The following is a 22,592-nucleotide window of genomic DNA, read 5'->3' as shown; positions in this document are numbered from 1 at the left end:
GGGTTGTTGCACTTTTCCATTGATTTTAATCACAGAGCATGGTAGTACTAAAAGATGTCCTAGGGGATCTCCTAATACATTCCAAGAAAACTCGTCTTTACCTCCATTGTGTAGTTGCAGTCCTATTTCCCTTTGACAATCAGGGTCAATCACCCCAGGCCATAATGTAATCCCTTTCTTGGTTTGTTGATCCAGGGGCATAAGTAGCCCAAAGTGACCAGGTGGCAGTCTTAGATTCCAGTTCAGTGGAATCATTGTTGTTTCTCCTGGTGGAAGCACTCCCCCTTTTGGAACTAAATCCTGTAGACAAGCAGAGCTCAGGGTTGCAGGGCCAGGAAGCAAAAATTTTCCTAGTGAATCACTAGGAGTAATGGTGAGTGATGTCACTCCCATTTCCACCGCTTGGTTCCTGGACCCATGGATCCTGGCTATGGGAGAAACAGTACAATACAATGGATGCTGATTCAGAGCATACACAGCTTCCTGGAGAACATTATCCGAGTCCTTCAAGGTACTGCCACCTAGTTGGCACTATAATTGAGTTTTCAAAAGGCCATTTCACCATTCTATCAATCCAGCTGTTTCTGGATGATGGGGAACATGGTAAGACCAGAGAATTCCATAAGCATGTGCCCATTCCCACACTTCATTTGCAGTTTCACCTAGTGAAACTGGAATAATCACTCCAGGGTTAATCCCTTCAGGTGGAGGTTGAGTGGCCAACTCCTCAAGGCCGACTGGAGGTGGGGCGGCTATGTTCTCAGGGCAGACTATTACAGGGTTATCTAGAGAAGACTCAACATGACCTAGGGTTTCAATCTCACCCCCGACATCATTTTCAATCCATATGTCACCCTCCCATTTTTCAGGGTCCCACTCCTTTCCAATCAATGCCCTCACTTTAATGGCAGACACCATGCAGGATTGAGATTTCAGTTTATATTCTAAAGTCGCTACTCTAACAATAAGATTCTGCATCTGATTTTCAAAGATCTCAAGTCTACAGCTACAGGAAATAAGATCTTCCTTCAGAAACTTGTAGAAATGTCTACATCTTTCAGACGGTGCTTAAGCTTCTTGTTTGAAGCCTTAAGCCCATCCCTTTCACTCATTAATGTATACAGTGTATCTAACAACAACCAACAACCAGCCAACATCTCTATACTGACCATTTCCACAAAACTCTGTAAAGATGTCAAAAACATTATCCCCCAGAGCCTGGCTTTGGATAAGCGAAGCATTAGAAGAATCAAATGGTGATATTTTGACTATCTCTTTTGCCAACTCACTCCATGGATGGGCAATGTCGTTCTGATTATGGGAATCAGAGACCTTAGTGCTTTTGAGCCCAGTCAGTTTAGAAAACCATTCATAAAAACCCATTTTTAAGATTCTGTTTCTTAAGAACCACTACTGGTACCAAGTTGTATTAGTTAGGGTTCTCTAGAGAAACAGAATAAACAGGAAATATTCATAAATATAAAACTTATAAAAGTGTCTCACGTAATCGTGAGAACGTAGAGTCCAAACTCTGAATGGTAAGCTGTGAAGCCGATGATTCTGATGGATAGTCTGGATGAACTCCACAGGAGAAGCTCGCCAGCTGAAGCAGGAAGAGAGCCTGTCTCTTCGGAATCCTCCTTAAAAGGCTTCCAGTGATTAGATTAAGCATCTCTCATTAAAGAAGACACTCCCCTTTGGCTGATTACAAATGGAGTCAGCTGTGGATGCAGCTGACATGATCATGATTTAATTCTATGAAATGTTCTCATTGCAACAGACAGGCCAGCACTTGCCCAATCAAACAGGTACCACCACTTGGCCAAGTTGAAACATGAACCTGACCATGACAGTATCCTTAGTTAATTTTATTTATAAATATTTGATTCTATTGGTTGCAATTGTAAATGGAATTTTTTTTTTTTTTTTGGTTTCCCCCTTAGATTATTCAATTACTAGTGTTGATCTTGTAACCTGTGACTTTGCTGTAGTCACGTAGTTTTCCTGTGGCTTTTTCAGGGTTTTCGACATACAGTGTCATATCATCTGCAAACTGTGACAGTTTTACTTCTTCCCTTCCAGTTTTGATGCCTTGTATATCTTTTTCTTGTCTAATTGCTCTGGCAAGATCTTCCAAACAATGTTGAATATCAGTGGTGAATGTGGACATCCTTGTCTTGTTCCTGATCTTAGGGAGAATGTTTTCAGTTTTTCCCCACTGAGGATGATGTTAGCTGTGGATTTTTCATATATTCCCTTTATCATGTTGAGGAAGTTCCCTTCTATTCCTATCCTTTGAAGTGTTCTCAACAGGAAACGATGTTGAATTTTGTCAAATGCCTTTTCTGCATCAATCAAGATGATCATGTGGTTTTTCTGCTTTGATCTGTTGTATGGTGTGTTACATTAATTGATTTTCTCATGTTGAACTATCCTTGCACACCTGGGATAAATCCTACTTGGTCATGGTGTATAATTCTTTTAATGTGGTGCTAGATTCGATTTGCAAGGATTTTGTTGAGGATTTTTGCATCTAGATTCATTAGTGAGATTGGTCTGTAATTTTCTTTTCTTGTACTTTGTCTGGCTTTGGTATGAGGGTGATGCTGGCTTGTTCAATTTGCTAGCTGCCAGAATGCAACACACCACAGATGGATTGGTTTTTAATAAAAGGGAATTTATTTCATTAGTTCTTCAGAGGAAAGGCAGCTAACTTTCAACTGAGATTCTTTCTTATGTGGGAAGTCACAGGGTGATCTGTGCTGGCCTTCTCTCCAGGCTTCTAGGTTCCAACAACTTTCCCTGGGGTGATTTCTTTCTGCATCCCCAAAGGCCTGGGCTGAACTGCGAGTGCTGAGATGAGGTATGCTGAGCTATTTTGGCTGTGCTACTTTGAGCTCTCACATTTAAGCACCAGCCAATTACATCAAACAACATTCATTACAGCAGGCACACCTCTTAGCTGACTGCAAATGTAAAGAGCAACAGATGAGGTTCATGTACCATTGGCTCATGTCCACAGCAAACAGAACTAGGCATGTTCACCTGGCCAAGTTGACACCTGAACCTAACTACCACAGCTTCATACAGTGAGTTAGGGAGACTTCCCTCTTTTTCAATTTTTTTTTTTTTTGCATGGGCAGGCACCAGGAATCGAATCCAGGTCTCCAGCATGGCAGGCGAGAACTCAGCCTGCTGAGCCATCATAGCCCACCTGTCTTCAATTTTTTTGAATAGTTTGAGCAGGATTGGTACTAATTCTTTCTTGACTGGTAGAATTCACAAGTGAAACCATCTGGGTTCTGGAGTTTTCTTTTTTGGGAGCTTCTTAATGACTAACTCAATTTCTTTACCTGTGATTGGTTTGTTGAGGTTGTCTATTTCTTCTCAAGTCAATGTTGGCTGTTCATGCCTTTCTAGGAAGTCGTCCATTTCATCTAAATTGTCTAGTTTATTAGCATAAAGTTGTTCATAGTATCCTCTCATTACCTCCTTTATTTCTGTGGGGTCAGTGATTATACTTCCTCTTCCATTTCTGATTTTATTTATTTGCATCCCCTCTTTTCTTCTTTTTGTCAACCTCACTAAGGGCCCATCACTCTTATTGATTTTCTCATAGAAGCAACTTCTGGTGTTGCTGATTTTCTTGATTGTTTTTATATTCTTAATTTCATTTATTTTTGCTGTAATCTTCATCACTTCTTTCCTTTCGCTTGCTTTGGGCTTAGTTTGCTGTTCTTTCTCTAGTTCTTCCAAGTGAACAGTTAATTCCTCGATTTTTGCTCTTTTTGCCTTTATCTTTTGACATAGGCATTTAGGGCAATAAATCTCCCTCTTAGCACTGCCTTTGCTGCAAACCATAAGTTTTGATATGTTGTGTTTTCATTTTCATTTGCTTCGAGGTCTTTACTGATCTCTCTTGTAACTTTTTTCTTGACCCACTGGTTGTTTAAGAGTGTGCTGTTGAAAATGTTAAAATAAATTTAGTAGATTGTAATGCTAGTGGATCAATGAAAGGGAGGGGTATGGTATGTATGAATTTTTTCTGTTTTCTTTTTATTTCCTTTTCTGAATTGATATAAATGTTCTAAGAAATAATTATGATGATGAATAAGAATGTTTTTATTGTAGGTTGATTGGTTTTATTAATAAAAATTAAAAGAAAATAACAACAAAAAATTTAGTTAATAACAGTGTTTAAATAAATCAATGATATGGTAAAAAAAAAAAAAAAGAGTGTGTTGTTGAGCCTCCATATATTTGTGAATTTTCTGGCCCTCTGCCTATTATTGATTTCCAACTTCTTTCCTTTATGACCTGAGAAAGTGTTTTGTATGATTTTTAAAAATTTATTGAGACTTGCTTTGTGACCCAGCATATGGTCTATTCTTGACAACAATCCATGAGTACTTGAGAAGAAGGTATATCCTGCTGTTCTGGGGTGTAATGTTCTATAAATGTCTGTTAAGTTTCGTTCATTTATTGTATCATTTAAATTCTCTGTTTCTCTATTGATCTTTTGTCTACATGTTCTATCCATTGATGAGAGCGGGGAATTGAAGTCTCCAACTATTATGGCAGATGTGTCTATTTTTTAAAAGTGTTTTCAGCATTTGCCTTATTTGCATAAATATTTGGCTAGGTGCATAAATATTTATGATTGTTATGTCTTCTTGTGGAATTGTTCCTTTTATTAATACATAGTGTCCTTCTTTGTCTCTTTTGTTTTACATTTGAAGTCTAATTTGTTGGATATTAGTATAGCTACTCCTGATCTTTTCTGATTGTTGTTTGCATGAAATATCTTTTCCCAAACTTTAACTTTCAACCTATGTTTATCCTTGGGTCTAAAATGTGTCTCCTATAGACAGCATATAGACGGGTCCTGTTTTTTAATCTATTCTGCCAGTCTATGTGTTTTGATCGGTGAGTTTAATCCATTAACATTTAGTATTATTACTGTAAGGGTAGTACCTTCTTCTACCATTTTGTCTTTTGGATTTTATATGTCATATCTAATTTTTCTTTCATTTTACCTTTACTAATAATCTTCATTTCTACACTCTTCTTCGCACCTCTCTCTCCTGTCTTTTCCTGTTTGTCTCTAGTGCTCCCTTTAGTATTTCTTGCAGAGCCGGTGTCTTGGTTATAAATACTCTCAGTAACTTTTTGTCTGAAAATGTTTTAATTTCCCCCTCATTTCTGAAGGATAATATTGTTGGATATAGAATTCTTGGTTGGCAGTTTTTCTCTTTTAATATCTTAAATACATCATACCACTGTCTTCTTGCCTCCATGGCTTCTGCTGAGAAATCTACGCACAGTCTCATTGGGGTTCCTTTGTATGGAAAGGATTGCTTTTCTCTTGCTGCTTTCAAGATTCTTTCTCTTTGACATCTGACATTCTGATTAGTAAGTGTCTTGCCGTACTTCTGTTTGGATCTATTGTGTTTGGGATCTATGCTGCACTTCTTGGATCTGAAATTTTAAGCCCTTCATAAGAATTGGGGAATTTTCAGTGGTAACTTCCTCCATTAGATTTTTTCCTCCTTTACCCTTCTCTTCTCCTTCTGGGACCCCCACAACACGAATATTCATGTGCTTCATATTGTCATTCAACTCCCTGAGTCGCTGTTCACATTTTTCCATTCTTTTCCCTATATTTTCTTTTGCTTGTCAGACTTTGGATGTCCCATCTTCAAGTTCACTAATCCTATCTTCTGCCTCTTAAAATCTAACATTATAGGTTTCCACTGTTTTTTGCATCTCTTCTACTGTGCCTTTCATTCCCATAAGTTCTGTGATTTTTCAAACTTTCGATTTCTTCTTTTTGTTTGCCCCTTGCCTTTTTTATATCCTCCCTCGATTCATTGATTTGATTTTTGATGAGATTTTCCCATGTCTGTTTAAATATTCTGAATTAATTGTTTCAACTCCTGTATCTCATTTGAATTGTTGGTTTGTTCCTTTGGGCCATATCTTCAATTTTCCTAGTATGATTCACTATTTTTTGCTGGCCTCTAAGCATTTAATTTCCTTAATTAATTTATTCTAGAGATCGTTTTCACTTTTTTTTAACCTAGGATTTCCTGGTGGATGACTTTGTTGTCTATCTGTTCTTAGGTATCAGTTCAACTTATTCTAGACCTCTGGCTTAGGTTTTGTTTAACAGAGCAGCATTTTTCAGTTCTTGTTTTCTTGTTTGTTGCCCTGCCTGTATGATGCCTTTTTTTTTTTTTAACTCCTTAGGAGGGTCTACTTAGGTATTATAGACCCCAGTCAGATTTTCCCAGACCAAACTGGCCTCCTCTCAGGAGGAAAGAGTCACCTGCGTCAGTTTTCCCTGAAGATGAGACCCAGCAGGTTGAAAGACTTTTCTATGAAGCCTCTAGACTCTGTGCTGCTTGTCTGCCTGCAGATACCACCACCATAAGGTGATGTGGTACCTTTAACATTAGCAGACTCTCCCTGCTGGGGCATGGTGGAGAAAGAGGAGAGGCTGTAGGCTGGCTTTAATTGCTTCAGTTTTCCAGAATTTGGGGTCTGAATTCCTTGAGGGAGGGATTCCACCTGAGCTGGGCCCCACCCCTCTTCTGGGGAAGGCACAGCCTCCAGGCAAGTCTCAGACTGGGTTAACTTTGCCTGAGAAGCCTTGCAGTTGTATCCAAAGAGCAGTGAAGCCGTAGAAGCATAACCACATAAAAAAGAAGGAAAAAAATTCTTTTTCAGAGCAGGACCCTCATTCCTCAGGCTTGCCAATCAAGAGCTTAAACTGATATGCTGCTCTGTGTATCTCCAGGTCTTATGTGGATGTGTCCCATCCTTTCCTTCAGGGTCCAGACCCTTTCAAGTATTTTGTGATGTATATTTAAAAAAAAACTGTATTTTTTTTTCTCCTTTTTCTGTCAGCCCTGCCCCCTCTGCGCCTGGGGCAAAAACCAGCAACCTCAGCTTTTAGTCAAGGTTAAGCTGAGCTGGGGGCCTATTTTTAGTAGTCAGAATTTGTTAATTAATTCCACAAATTGGAGCTTGGTAGAGCTCAGCCCCCTTGCTGCTAGTAAAGTCCCTTTTCTTTCCCCTCTGGGAATCAGCCTGTGGGGGAGGGGCACCGGTCACCACAGCTTGGGGGGGACTCACGGCTCTGGGTGAGTAGCTAGTTCAGCTGGTCCAGACTGGTGTATGCTGTGTGTCTGGCCACTGATGTGGCCCCAGCAGTTGTTCTGTACTGTTTCTGGCTATTTACTTGCTGCTCTGGAGGACGAACTAAATTCCACACCTCACTAAGTCTACAGCTTCACTGCTCTTTGGATACAACTGTAAGGCTTCTCAGGCAAAGTTAACCCAGTCTGAGACTTGTCTGGAGGCTGTGCCTTCCCCAGAAGAGGGGTGGGGCCCAGCTCAGGTGGAATCCCTCCCTCAAGGAATTCAGACCCCAAATTCTGGAAAACTGAAGCAATTAAAGCCAGCCTACAGCCTCTCCTCTTTCTCCACCATGCCCCAGCAGGGAGAGTCTGCTAATGTTAAAGGTACCACATCACCTTATGGTGGTGGTATCTGCAGGCAGACAAGCAGCACAGAGTCTAGAGGCTTCATAGAAAAGTCTTTCAACCTGCTGGGTCTCATCCTCAGGGAAAACTGACGCAGGTGACTCTTTCCTCCTGAGAGGAGGCCAGTTTGGTCTGGGAAAATCTGACTGGGGTCTATAATACCTAAGTAGATCTTGGCTCCTCTTCCCTGTTATTTTTAATAAAGAATTTCCCAGGAGAACTTTCTTTGCTATCATTATTCTCTTTCTGACATACCTGTTGTCATCTGGACTGTTTTCCTCCTTTCCCCATAAGTTTTCTTTAAAGCCTTTGTGCTGGTTTGAAAGGATATATGTACCCTAGAAAAGCCATGTTTTAATCAAAATCCCTTTTCATAAAGGCAGAATAATCCCTATTTAATACTGTATGTTTGAAACTGTAATCGGGTCATCTCCCTGGAAAATGTGATTTAATCAAGAGTGGTTGTTAAGCTGGATTAGGTGACATGTCTCCACCCTTTTGGGTGGGTCTTGATGAGTTTCTGGAGTCTATTAAAAGGGGAAACATTTTGGAGAATGAAGGAGATTCAGAGAGAGCAGAGCAGAACTACATAGCCGAGAGAAGCAGAGTCCACCAGCCAAGGACCTTTGGAGATGAAGAAGGAAAATGCCTCCCGGGAAGCTTCATGAAACAGGAAGTCAGGAGAAGAAGCTAGCAGATGATGCTGTATTTGCCATGTGCCCTTCCAGATGAGAGAGGAACCCTGTGTTCACCATGTGCCTTTCCAGGTGAGAGAGAAACCGTGACTGTGTTCACCATGTGCCTTCTCACTTGAGAGAGAAACCCTGAACTTCATCACCTTCTTGAACCAAGGTATCTTTCCCTAGATACCTTTGATTAGACATTTCTATTGACTTGTTCTAACTGGGACATTTTCTTGGCCTTAGAACTGTAAACTAGCAACTTACTAAATTCCTCTTTTTAAAAGCCATTCCGTTTCTGGTATATTGCATTCTGGCAGCTAGCAAACTAGAACAGCCTTCATGATAAAGCTGATGATTCTCCCTAATGCTTTTTTCCAGGCCCCATGAGATATGTCCTCAGTCTCTGGTTCTCATTCTGGCATTATATACCACCACTCAGAAGACCACCTTGTGAATCTGAACAGTGTCTGTTCATAGTGACACTCCCTGAATTTGTTAAAGCAGCAGTCTAGGACCCAACAACTCAGTAGACACTCTGCCTTACAACTAACTTAACAACATCAATTTTTCAACAGTGGTAAATGTATTAAGCAAGAGTTCTCCAAAGAAAAAGAACCAACATAGATATTTACATATATATAAAGATATTTATAATAAGAATTGGCTCACATAACTGTGAGGATTGGCAAATCCAAATTCCACAGGGCAGGCCATAAATTGTGAACTCCAATGAAGGTAGTGATGAATTTCCCAGGAGAATCTGTCATCTGAAGTAGACAGAGAAATTCTTCCGTCTGACCACTGAAATCATCAGTTCTTACTTTTAAGGGCACCCAAAAGTGGAAGAAGAGACTTCTGTCATTGCTGAAGGCATTCTTCTTCCTTGATTATAGATGTTATCAGCAGTAGATGAAAGTAACTGACTAATGATTTACATCTATCTACAAAATACCCTCACAGTAACAATCAGGTCAGAGCTTGCTTGACTGAACAATTGATCACCATAACTTAGTTAAGTTGACACATAAAATTAACCATCACAATAAGTGTAACCATCTAGAAAATAAAGAATTTTGCCTAGGAAAGCTGGGCTACAGAGAAACTCCATATACTTGATGTTGGTGATGGGTAAGAATTAAATTCTACTCTTAAAAATCCCCTTATAATTAATGAATTCTCATATAATTTCACATAGAATGCTGGAAAACAATGAAAATCAATAAAACTATTTTGATAGATGTAACACAGATGAATTTCACAAACAATTGAGGAAAAAAAGCCAAACCCTAAAGAGTACATACTGTATAATTCCATTTATCTAAAGTTGTAAAGCGGACAAAACTAACCTAGGATGCTAGTAGTCAGGGCAGTGGTTACCTTTGGGAGGGTATAAGGAATGTTTCTGGGGTATTGCAAAAGCTCTATTTCTTATCTAGGTAAGGTGCTGGTTACACATTAGGAAAATTATTTGAGCTGTACACTTAAGATTTATACCCTTTTCTATAAGAATACTGTATTTCAGCATAATATATATATTTTAATTCCCTAATAGTAGTGAACAATTCAGCTTTCCAGTGTAAAAAATGCAATAACATCTTTATTTTGATATAGAGAAAGGCTCTTCTGATAGATAATGTCCAGTTAAGCCAATGTTAAGGAAAGGAGATGTGTGCCCACTGTTCACTGTAACTAGTAACCTAAAAATATATATATATATATATATTTTGGTATGCTGTATGGCAGGGTCACATTTCATTCTTTTTCCATGTGAGTATCCTGTTATTGCAGCACCATTTGTTGAGTTTTTGCTTGTTTGGTTTTTTGTTTGTTTGCTTGCTTGTTTTGTTTGTTTTTGGGGGGAAGTGCATGGGCCAGGAATCGAGCCTGGGTCTTCTGCATGGCAGACGAGAATTCTACCATTGAACTACCCTCGCACCCCTCATAATTTTTGTTCTTTAATTAAGAATGGAGTCTTAGCACCAGCTTTTCCATTTGAACTCTGTAGCAGATCCTACGGTGTGACACTCAGACCCCCCTCTCCAGGATTAAGGCACTTATGCCCCCTGCTGCAGGGAAGGTTGGCAGTTTACAGCTTTCAGGTTTAAGTCCTTATCCCAGAACTGCCTTCAGTTGGGGACTGCCCTCATCAGGAGAAAACAACCCCATCTAAGGTCCCCCTTCCCCACTCCATAAGAAGGTGGGGAGACAAGCAGCCCACTTTCAAAGACTGGCCCATGAGGGAGAACAAAGGTGTAGCCTCCATGCCTCATTAAGGGATTACTCTAAGGGACTATACCAGTTATACCGCTTCCTATGGATCTGTAGAAACCTCTGTTGCAACTGTATTGCTGCTCAACTTCTCTTTCTGTCCTATTCTTTTTCTTTTACCTCTCCCAGGAGGTGTTCACCAAAGCACTCCCCGCTGAAACTCCTACATATTAAAGATCCAGACTCTGTGTCTGAGGGAACCTGACATATGACAAAGCCGAAACCAAAAAGTCTTGGCTGAGGTCACATGGGAGACAATATCTTTCTTCAGTAGTTTCTGTTGGTTTTAGAATGGCTAGCAATGTATCAAATAAGGAGTTATATAACCTTGCTCCTCTAGGTATAAATTGCATAATGAAATGGCAGTGGAAAAGACAAAAGTACAGGTCCTGGAATTCCAAAGATTTGGGTTCCATTTCTGACCTTTCTACTCATAAGTTACATGACCTCTCTGAACCTTGGTTCAGAAAATTCTTTTCTAGGTATTTTTTACATACCATCTGGATACTCAATCTGCACTGAAATACATATAGCCTAGATGTTAAGCATTACACAATCAGCAAAAGGGAGTTAAAAGTAGTTCTGGGGAGAACCACTAGCCTATAGCTTGGGCCTCTAGCAAGGCTCCTTGTCTCATTTTATGAGACACTGCTTCTGGGATAATCTATTTTGCTAATGTATTTTTTTCATTGTAAAACATACATATACAGTGTATATATATATCATTTTTAAAAAGGTTTAAAAAAGAACCTGTTCATATTAAGAAAGAAGCACTACCTGGAAAGCCTCAAGTTCTTTATCTAAACTCAATAATGTTAATATCCAGAGCCCCTGGCATGTAATAGGTGATCAGTGAAGAATAACTACAATTATTATAAATGGCAGAAATATGAGCCTAGAGGTGATTAAGTTAAATGTGACTTAGGCAGTTATATCACTTTAAAGTCACAATTAAGAGACTCTCTACGAAGCCACATCCCATAAATCAAAAGTTCTGTTTATTTTCAGATATAGTCCATAAAAAGAACATCAGGATCCTCTCTTTCCTGTAAGATTACATATACTTGTACCTGAGTCTGTAGAGTTCAGTTCCTGATTCTTTAGGCCATCATGGACAGTCCCTGAGGATGATAATCTGAGTCAAGAAAACACAGCAAAATAGTGAGATAATCATTAAGGTCAGTAAAGTGTGAAATTTAGTTTCCTTCAAATCTAAGAAGTAAACAAATGAGTCAGACTGCAAAATCTACAGCGGAAGGTACTTCCTTCTCATTCTTTTTTTTTCCTTACCAGTGATTGTTTTTAAAACTCTATGTACAGGTTCTAATGAGCCAAAGGACAGTCTGTAGATAGAACTTATAATGTATGTTAACATTAACTTTCTTTTCATTTAGGTAGGCAACACATAGTAGAATTTCTTCTGGAATTCTTAAACCACAAGTAAACTATTCATTTTTTCAGTAGTCAATAGAACAGAAATTTATTTTTATTTTTTAAAATTATTTTTTAATTTTACATGGGCAGGCACCGGGAAACGAACCTGGGTCCTCTGGCATGGCAGGCAAGCATTCTTGCCTGCTGAGCCACCATGGCCCGCCCCAGAAATATTTTTTATACAGAATCTGTTCTCTTCTTCCTTCACTTTCAAAATTGAAGACAAACTATGTTATGAAAAAGCATAAGAATTACTGAAAAAGGTTAGCTTATCTTTTTAGAATGCTTCATGACTAAAGCTTTAGATTAGTCCTGACAACTAAGTCAAGGAAAAATCCAAGGGCAGTTTTTGTCTTTGTTATTTAGTTCTTCTAGCTAGGAAAAAACTTTATAGCCTTTCTCTCCACTTCTACTGTCAGCTTATTACTCATATAACAGCAAAGGTAGCTATAAATTATACAGAAACCAAAACACAACACTTTAAAAATGCACATATATGCAAAGAAACCTTTGTGTTTTTACAGTTTAGAGGCAGAAATAATTAATTGCTTCTCAAAAGCTGTGTTATGAAGGTATGTTACAAAGAGTTTCTTGATGAGACAAGAAGCCACACTCCTTTGACTGTGTCTTTGCTTTTAGACTTGCTGTCTTCTACCTCAAGTTTTCAAATTTTTTTTTCACTATGACAAGTCATATCCTGATTGACACTTTTTGCTCTTCCTTAACAAATGCCAGCATGAACAATCTTATTTTGCTCTCCTTTATTCATTGCCTCGAGCCCCTAAAAAATAAAGGAAACTCGATTTGGGGAATGCATTTTACTCTTCTGTATATAATGCCATTTTAGAAAATGCATATATTGTAAGGGCAAGTATATAATCTATCAAAAGTTGAATTAAAGGATTATGCTTCCATCTGGGAAAATTCCATGGGAAATATACTCTTTGAAATAGTTATTTCTTTTTCTAGATATTCTAACATTTAAATGTCAACTGTTCAAACATACTATTAAATTACTTACTGTTTTTCTGGTTGAACCACTGCAACTTTCCTCTGTTTATGTACTGTAAGAAGAAAACAAAAAAAAAATTGCCAAGAAAAATTAAAAAACAAGGGAAAGGTTACATTTGTATTAAGCTTACATTAGCATATTTAAAACTTGGTTTTCTCTATATTTAATTAGCATACTCTATAAATTAGTGTTTATGTTTTAGGATACATAGAACTAAGGCACATTTTCTGGGTATTTATACAAAGAACAAAAATATTACTTTCAAGGTTCCCTGGGTCAGTCAACTTCAATGAATATTTACTAAGCAGAAACAGATATTCAAAATTAAAAAGGATACAATGTTTATGGGAGTCTGGATGGTTTTCTTTTGCTTTTCTTTAAAGGAACCAGAAGATGGTATGCTCACTTAATTTAGTGCTCAATAGTAGAGAATTGTTACAGCAGCACTGTGCTGTATGAAATGAGAATAGGTGCAATCTAATCCCTCCCTCCCCAACTAGGGGAACCCAGAAGAAGTGATATTAACAGGGTTTTCAGAGAAGTAGAAGTATGAAGTCAGGTTAAGAGTGTGATATACACTGGTCACTCTTCACTCTCCTTTCTACCACAAAGGGTCTCAAATCCCCTTGAAGCAAAAGCCCTTTCCTTAATGGGGGGCAGTAAGGCCTGGCAAAGGCTTGGCTGGAGAGCATGTTCTAGTTCCTGCTGCTGTTCAGGACACCTCTACCCAGAAGCCGTCCCCAACAGCCCTCTTTTCAGGAACTAGAGGGGCCAGGGCACACTGGCAAGACAAGACAAATTCCTGACCCCTGGAGTATACTGCTGCAATGTCAGAGACGATGAATTTAACCCTCCCAAAGCATTTCCAAGGAGTTCTTCCAACAAGTGAGTTTGCTGATGCCTTTAGCCACCACATAGCTAGCTAGCATGGCAGTCTTAAACTTCTAAGTCCAGTGGCATTAATCAGAGCTCCCAGTAAAAGAAGTATTATCTATGTTTCTCCTCAAGAGTGTGGTCCTAAGACTAGTACCATCAGCATCACCTGGAAGCTTGTTAGAAATGCAGTCTCAGATTCCACCCCAGACCCCCTAAAACAGAATCTCTATTTTAACAAGATTCTTAGATAATTCATATACATATTAAATTTGAGAAACCCTAGTGCTATAGGGGGTATGTTTTAACCCTTACATGTTTTCAAAACCGACTATTTGATTATTTTTCTACAAGGACCCATGGGAAAATTAAATGCCTGCATTTTTACAGCCAGAATGTGCTACAAGTTAAAATTAGAATTTTTAATATGATTTATTGATATTTGTTCTGAAGATCTAAACTATGGAATCTTAACACAGGCCCAAAACAGCAATGGGAAATTGAGAATAGTTTCAGTCAACTGGTAAGTTTTTCTACATAACTTATCTCCCAAATAAGTGTTCAAGGAATACCTATTATTTGAAAAAAAGGAAACCTATATTCTTCTGATTCTTCTGTTTCAGTATTTATTATTACAAAATTTTAACATTTTTTCCTTGAAAGATTTAAAAGTACATTATATAACAATACAGACCAGAAGGAATATAAAGAGTAAGATGAGATTTTCTCCCAAAGTCCTGGCCAAGAGAATCAGAAATGAGGGACCTGGAAGCTGGTCATGATGAGGAGCAAAAGAAAAGAAAGGAAATACAGTGAGAGGACTCCTTCTGGCAACTGGCACTTTGCAAAGGCAGTCAGCTGTCTCCAATGCAGCCCTCTCCACAGCAATACTTCTTCATTTATTTGTTCATCACCAAAAGTTATTAGGCCCAAAATTACTGTTCATCAAATGACTGGTTACATGTTTCACTGCTGGGCTTCTTTCAATACATGACTAAAAGAAGAAATCAGACAAATGGACTGATGCAATTTTAACAAATATTGTATTAACAAATACGTGGGAACTTTAGAATACCTCTAGAAGAGTCATACCAAAAAAAATTATGAAAGGGAAAATAGAATGGGTCAATAACAGTTAGCACAAACACTGGCAGTGGTTCCATTAAGGGAGGTAACCAGACAAAAGAAGCTCCCTTTGTTGCACAAAAGTTTTTCTTATTCTTATTGATGTGATAATGCATCTGTGATGCTGTCTACTATAATTATGTCTTGTACAAAAACTTTAAATATGATATCAGACATTCGTTTTCCTTATTTAGTACTCTTATAGGTATAACATTAGCTTTATTTAGAAATCTTTAAGATCAATATTCTAGAGTCTATGACCATAAGAACTGATAAAAGTCCATTCACTTCTAACTGTTCCTACACCTGCAACTCTCCAGATGTTTCTTGGTGGATTAGTCTATATCAAATGAAAAAATTTAACAATATTAAAAATATGGGTATAGCCTCTCTTTCTCCGTCGGCCCACCGCGCGGCGCCCACGCCCCGCAGCAGCCGACCCGCCCGCCCTCCTTCTCCCCTCTCTTTCTCCGCCGGCCCGCCACGCGGCGCCCACGCCCCGCAGCAGCCGACCCGCCCGCCCTCCTTCTCCCCTCTCTTTCTCCGCTGGCCCGCCGCGCGGCGCCCACACCCCGCAGCAGCCGACCCGCCCGCCCTCCTTCTCCCCTCTCCTCCCCCTCCTGCCGCTCTCCAACCACCACGGTGCCCTCTTCCCCTGCCTTCACCGGCTCCTCCACCACCAGCCTCTACAGCCTTGCCGCCCTCACCTTTCCTCCTCCAGAACAGCTACTGGGGGAGTGGAGATAATACAGAGCAGCTCCCGGAGCCACGAGGGACATCAAAGGGACGGCGTACCCCATCCTGGAACGGCTGACTATCTGGGAGAACCAGCTCCGGTGAGATCACCAAGGGGCACGGGCTTTCCTGGGTGGGACGGCAAGCGACCGGAGTCCCTCCCTTTCACCTTCCCAGGCCAGCTGGTAGAATTGGACAGGCGGTCCCCCTAGGCCGCGGCGGCTGGTGCCCCCACCACACGAGGCCCCCCGGAACAACTGAGATAGTTGGGTCGGAAATCCCCAGACTGCGGAGAACAGTGACCGGGGGATCCCTTCCAAACACGTGACTCCCCCGTCGGCTGGGAATAGTGCACTCTCCCGGGCTGCGACAGCTGGCGCCCTCCCGCCACGCTTGGTGCCCCGGGCCGAATAGCTAATTCGGCCGGACGCTCTCCCGTGCTGCGGCGGCCGGCGACCCTCCCCGCATTCGGAACCCCAGGCCGGCTGGCATTCTTCCAAGACGCTTCGGCTGCCGAACCTCCCCTACGGCGAGAATTTTCCAGGTTAAAGGACCCACAGCAACTTTCACTGGTGGAACCCGTAGACAAACGTGTGCCACGAGCGCCACCTACTGGGCAGGATAAGAAAAACAGAACCCAGAGATTCCACAGAAAAATCTTTCAACCTGTGGGATCCAACACCCAGGGAAATCTGACGAAATGCCCAGACGCCAGCAGAAGATAACGGATCACGCTCAGAAAATTGAACATATGGCCCAGTCAAACGAAGAAACCAATAGTTCAAATGAGATACAGGAGCTGAAACAACTAATGCTGAATATACGAACAGAAATGGAAAACCTCTTCAAAAACGAAATCGATAAATTGAGGGAGGACATGAAGAAGACATGGGCTGAACATAAAGAAGAAATAGAAAATATGAAAAAACAAATCACAGAACTTATGGAAGTGAAAGATAAAGTAGAAAAGATGGAAAAAACAATGGATACCTACAACGACAGATTTAAAGAAACAGAAGATAGAATTAGTGATTTGGAGGATGAAACATCTGAATTCCAAAAAGAAACAGAAACTATCCGGAAAAGAATGGAAAAATTTGAACAAGGTATCAGGGAACTCAAGGACAATGTGAACCGTACAAATATACGTGTAGTGGGTATCCCAGAAGGAGAAGAGAAGGGAAAAGGAGGAGAAAAACTAATGGAAGAAATTATCACTGAAAATTTCCCAACTCTTATGAAAGACCTAAAATTACAGATCCAAGAAGTGCAGCGCACCCCAAAGAGATTAGACACAAATAGGCGTTCCCCAAGACACTTACTAGTTAGAATGTCAGAGGTCAAAGAGAAAGAGAGGATCTTGAAAGCAGCGAGAGAAAAACAATCCGTCACATACAAGGGAAACCCAATAAGACTATGTGTAGATTTCTCAGCAGAAACCATGGAAGCTAGAAGACAGTGGGATGATATATTTAAGTTACTAAAAGAGAAAAACTGCCAGCCAAGACTCCTATATCCAGCAAAATTGTCCTTCAAAAATGAGGGAGAAATTAAAACATTCTCAGACAAAAAGTCACTAAGAGAATTTGTGACCAAGAGACCAGCTCTGCAAGAAATACTAAAGGAAGCACTAGAGTCAGATACAAAAAGACAGAAGAGAGCGACATGGAGAAAAGTGTAGAAAGAAGGAAAGTCAGATATGATATATATAATACAAACGGCAAAATGGTAGAGGAAAATATTATCCAAACAGTAATAACTCTAAATGTCAATGGACTGAATTCCCCAATTAAAAGACATAGACTGGCAGAATGGATTAAAAAACAGGATCCTTCTATATACTGTCTACAGGAAACACATCTTAGACCCAAAGATAAATATAGGTTGAAAGTGAAAGGTTGGGAAAAGATATTTCATGCAAATAACAACCAGAAAAGAGCAGGAGTGGCTATACTAATATCCAACAAGTTAGACTTCAAATGTAAAACAGTGAAAAGAGACAAAGAAGGACACTATATACTATTAAAAGGAACAATTAAATAAGAAGACATAACAATCATAAATATTTACGCACCGAACCAGAATGCCCCAAAATACGTGAGGAATACACTGCAAACACTGAAAAGGGAAATAGACACATATACCATAATAGTTGGAGACTTCAATTCACCACTCTCATCAATGGACAGAACATCTACACAGAGGATCAATAAAGAAATAGAGAACCTGAATATTACTGTAAATGAGCTTGACTTAACAGACATTTATAGGACATTACATCCCACAACAGCAGGATACACCTTTTTTTCAAGTGCTCATGGGTCATTCTCAAAGATAGACCATATGCTGGGTCACAAAGCAAATTTTAACAAATTTAAAAATATTGAAATCATACACAACACTTTCTCGGATCATAAAGGAATGAAGTTGGAAATCAATAATAGGCGGAGTGCCAGAAAATTCATAAATACATGGAGGCTCAACAACACACTCTTAAACAACAAGTGGGTCAAAGAAGAAATTGCAAGAGAAATTAGCAAATACCTCGAGGCGAATGAAAATGAAGACACAACATATCAAAACTTATGGGACGCAGCAAAGGCAGTGCTAAGAGGGAAATTTATTGCCCTAAATGCCTTTATCAGAAAAGAAGAAAAGGCAAAAATGCAGGAATTAACTGTCCACTTGGAAGAACTGGAGAAAGAACAGCAAACTAATCCCAAAGCAAGCAAAAGGAAAGAAACAACAAAGATTAGAGCAGAAATAAATGAAATTGAAAACATGAAAACAATAGAGAAAATCAATAAGACCAGAAGTTGGTTCCATGAGAAAATCAACAAGATTGATGGGCCCTTAGCAAGATTGACAAAAATAAGAACAGAGAGGATGCAAATAAATAAGATTAGAAATGAAAGAGGAGACATAACTACTGACCTCACAGAAATAAAGGAGGTAATAACAGGATACTATGAACAACTTTACGCTAATAAATACAACAATTTAGATGAAATGGACAGGTTCCTGGAAAGACATGAACAACCAACTTTGACTCAAGAAGAAATAGACGACCTCAACAAACCAATCACAAGTAAACAGATTGAATTAGTTATTCAAAAGCTCCCTAAAAAGAAAAGTCCAGGACCAGACGGCTTCACATGTGAATTCTATCAAACATTCCAGAAAGAATTAGTACCTACTCTCCCCAAATTGTTCAACATAATCGAAGTGGAGGGAAAACTACCTAACTCATTCTATGAAGCCAACATCACCCTCATACCAAAACCAGGCAAAGATATTACAAAAAAAGAAAACTACAGACCAATCTCTCTAATGAATACAGATGCAAAAATTCTGAATAAAATTCTAGCAAATCAGACTTCCTGGAAGATGGCGGCTTAGTAAGAAGCGCGGATCTTAGTTTCTTCTCCAGGACACCTACTAGGGGAGTAGAAACGATACAGAAAGCGCCCAAAGCCACAACAGAGATAAAAAAGACAGCGTACCCCATCCTGGAACGGCTGGCTGGCTGAGAGAAGCAGCTCGGGTGAGATCGCCGAGGCGCGCAGGCCTTACCGGGCGGGGTGGCAAGCGGCCGGAGTTACTCCCTTCCCCCTTCCCGGGCCGGCTGGGAGAATTGGAGAGGTGGTCCCCTGAAACCAAGGCGACTGGCGCCCACACTACGCGCAGCCCCCGGACCAACTGAGAGAATTGGATCGGAAACTCCCAGGCCGTGGAGAACGGTGACCCCGTGACTCCCGGGGAACATGTACTCTCTCGCGCGGGCCGCTGCCGCTGGCGCCCTCCCGCCACGCTTGTTGCCCAGGGCCGACTAGGAAATTCGGACGGGCTCTTTCCCTGGCTGCGGCGACCAGCAACCCTCCCTGCGTTCGGACCGAGGGCCGGCTCAAGCCGCTTCGGTTAGCGAACCCCCAGGACGGCGAGAGTTTTCCAAAGTTTAAGGTCCCACAGCACCTTTTACTGGTGGGACCCGCAGACAAACGTGTGCCACGAGCGCCACCTACTGGGCAGGATAAGAAAAACAGAACCCAGAGATTTCACAGAAAAATATTACAACCTTGCTGGGTCCAACACCAAGAGAAATCTGAATAAATGCCCAGACGCCAGCAGCAGAAGATAACTGTCCACGCTCAAAAGATTGAGAATATGGCTCAGTCAAAGGAACAAACCAATAGCTCAAATGAGACACAAGAGCTGAGACAACTAATGCTGAATATACGAACAGAAATGGAAAACCTCTTCAAAAATGAAATCGATAAATTGAGGGAGGACATGAAGAGGACATGGGCTGAACATAAAGAAGAAATAGAAAAACTGAAAAAACAAATCGCAGAACTTATGGAAGTGAAGGATAAAGTAGCAAACATAGAAAAAATAATGGATAGCTACAATGATAGATTTAAAGAGACAGAAGATAGAATTAGTGATTTGGAGGATGGAACATCTGAATTCCAAAAAGAAACAGAAACTATAGGGAAAAGAATGGAAAAATTTGAACAGGGTATCAGGGAACTCAAGGACAATATGAACCGCACAAATATACGTGTTGTGGGTGTCCCAGAAGGAGAAGAGAAGGGAAAAGGAGGAGAAAAACTAATGGAAGAAATTTTCACTGAAAATTTCCCAACTCTTATGAAAGACCTAAAATTACAGATCCAAGAAGTGCAGCGCACCCCAAAGAGAGTAGACCCAAATAGGTGTTCTCCAAGACACTTACTAGTTAGAATGTCAGAGGTCAAAGAGAAAGAAAGATCTTGAAAGCAGCAAGAGAAAAACAATCCATCACATACAAGGGAAACCCAATAAGACTTTGTGTAGATTTCTCAGCAGAAACCATGGAAGCTAGAAGACAGTGGGAAGATATATTTAAAATACTAAAAGAGAAAAACTGCCAACCAAGACTCCTATATCCAACAAAATTGTCCTTCAAAAATGAGGGAGAAATTAAAACATTCTCAGACAAAAAGTCACTGAAAGAATTTGTGACCAAGAGACCAGCTCTGCAAGAAATACTAAAGGGAGCCCTAGAGTCAGATACAAAAAGACAGAAGAGAGAGATATGGAAAAGAGTGTAGAAAGAAGGAAAATCAGATATGATATATATAATACAAAAGGCAAAATGTTAGAGGAAAATATTATCCAAACAGTAATAACACTAAATGTCAATGGACTGAATTCCCCAATCAACAGACATAGATTGGCAGAATGGATTAAAAAACAGGATCCTTCTATATACTGTCTACAGGAAACACATCTTAGATCCAAAGATAAACATAGGTTGAAAGTGAACGGTTGGGAAAAGATATTTCATGCAAATAACAACCAGAAAAGAGCAGGAGTGGCTATACTAATATCCAACAAATTAGACTTCAAATGTAAAACAGTTAAAAGAGACAAAGAAGGACACTATATACTAATAAAAGGAACAATTAAACAAGAAGACATAACAATCATAAATATTTACGCACCGAATCAGGATGCCCCAAAATACGTGAGGAATATACTGCAAACACTGAAAAGGGAAATAGACTCATATACCATAATAGTTGGAGACTTCAACTCACCACTCTCATCAAGGGACAGAACATCTAGACAGAGGATCAACAAAGAAATAGAGAATCTGAATATTACTATAAATGAACTAGACTTAATAGACATTTATAGGACATTACATCCCACAACAGCAGGATACACCTTTTTCTCAAGTGCTCATGGATCATTCTCAAAGATAGACCATATGCTGGGTCACAAAGCAAGTCTTAACAAATTTAAAGAGATTGAAATCTTACACAACACTTTCTCGGACCATAAAGGAATGATGTTGGAAATCAATAATAGGCAGAGTGCCAGAAAATTCACAAATACGTGGAGGCTCAACAACACACTCCTAAACAACGACTGGGTCAAAGAAGAAATTGCAAGAGAAATTAGCAAATACCTCGAGGCGAATGAAAATGAAAACACAACATATCAAAACTTATGGGACGCAGCAAAGGCAGTGCTAAGAGGGAAATTTATTGCTCTAAATGCCTATATCAGAAAAGAAGAAAAGGCAAAAATTCAGGAATTAACTATCCATTTGGAAGAACTGGAGAAAGAACAGCAAGCTAACCCCAAAGCAAGCAAAAGGAAAGAAATAACAAAGATTAGAGCACAAATAAATGAAATTGAAAACATGAAAACAATAGAGAAAATCAATAAGACCAGAAGTTGGTTCTATGAGAAAATCAATAAGATTGATGGGCCCTTAGCAAGATTGACAAAAAGAAGAAGAGAGAGGATGCAAATAAATAAGATCAGAAATGGAAGAGGAGACATAACTACTGACCTCACAGAAATAAAGGAGGTAATAACAGGATACTATGAACAACTTTAAGCTAATAAATACAACAATTTAGAGGAAATGGACGGGTTCCTGGAAAGACATGAACAACCAACTTTGACTCAAGAAGACATAGATGACCTCAACAAACCAATCACAAGTAAAGAAATTGAATTAGTCATTCAAAAGCTTCCTAAAAAGAAAAGTCCAGGACCAGATGGCTTCACATGTGAATTCTACCAAACGTTCCAGAAAGAATTAGTACCAATTCTCTTCAAACTCTTCAAAAAAATCGAAGTGGAGGGAAAACTACCTAACTCATTCTATGAAGCCAACATCACCCTCATACCAAAACCAGGCAAAGATATTACAAAAAAAGAAAACTACAGACCAATCTCTCTAATGAATACAGAAGCAAAAATCCTCAATAAAATTTTAGCAAATCGTATCCAACAACACATTAAAAGAATTATACATCATGACCAAGTAGGATTCATCCCAGGTATGCAAGGATGGTTCAACATAAGAAAATCAATTAATGTAATACACCATATCAACAAATCAAAGCAGAAAAA

General features: G+C 39.6%; 1 protein-coding gene across 1 annotated transcript in view; it reads right to left on the bottom strand.

Annotated features, from left to right (window-relative positions):
- SFMBT1 (Scm like with four mbt domains 1) overlaps positions 1-22,592 on the bottom strand; it is a 262,229-nt gene that overhangs the window by 28,095 nt on the left and 211,542 nt on the right. Inside the window, 2 exon segments of the mRNA XM_077129004.1 lie at positions 11,569-11,633; positions 12,954-12,996. Of these exon segments, the coding sequence (XP_076985119.1) occupies positions 11,569-11,633; positions 12,954-12,996 (108 nt within the window).

This window comes from Tamandua tetradactyla, chromosome 15, assembly GCF_023851605.1.
Source record: "Tamandua tetradactyla isolate mTamTet1 chromosome 15, mTamTet1.pri, whole genome shotgun sequence".
In the NCBI taxonomy this organism is placed as follows: Eukaryota; Metazoa; Chordata; class Mammalia; order Pilosa; family Myrmecophagidae; genus Tamandua; species Tamandua tetradactyla.
The sequence above is the reverse complement of the archived record's forward strand: the minus strand, read 5'-3'. Positions and strand labels throughout refer to the sequence as shown.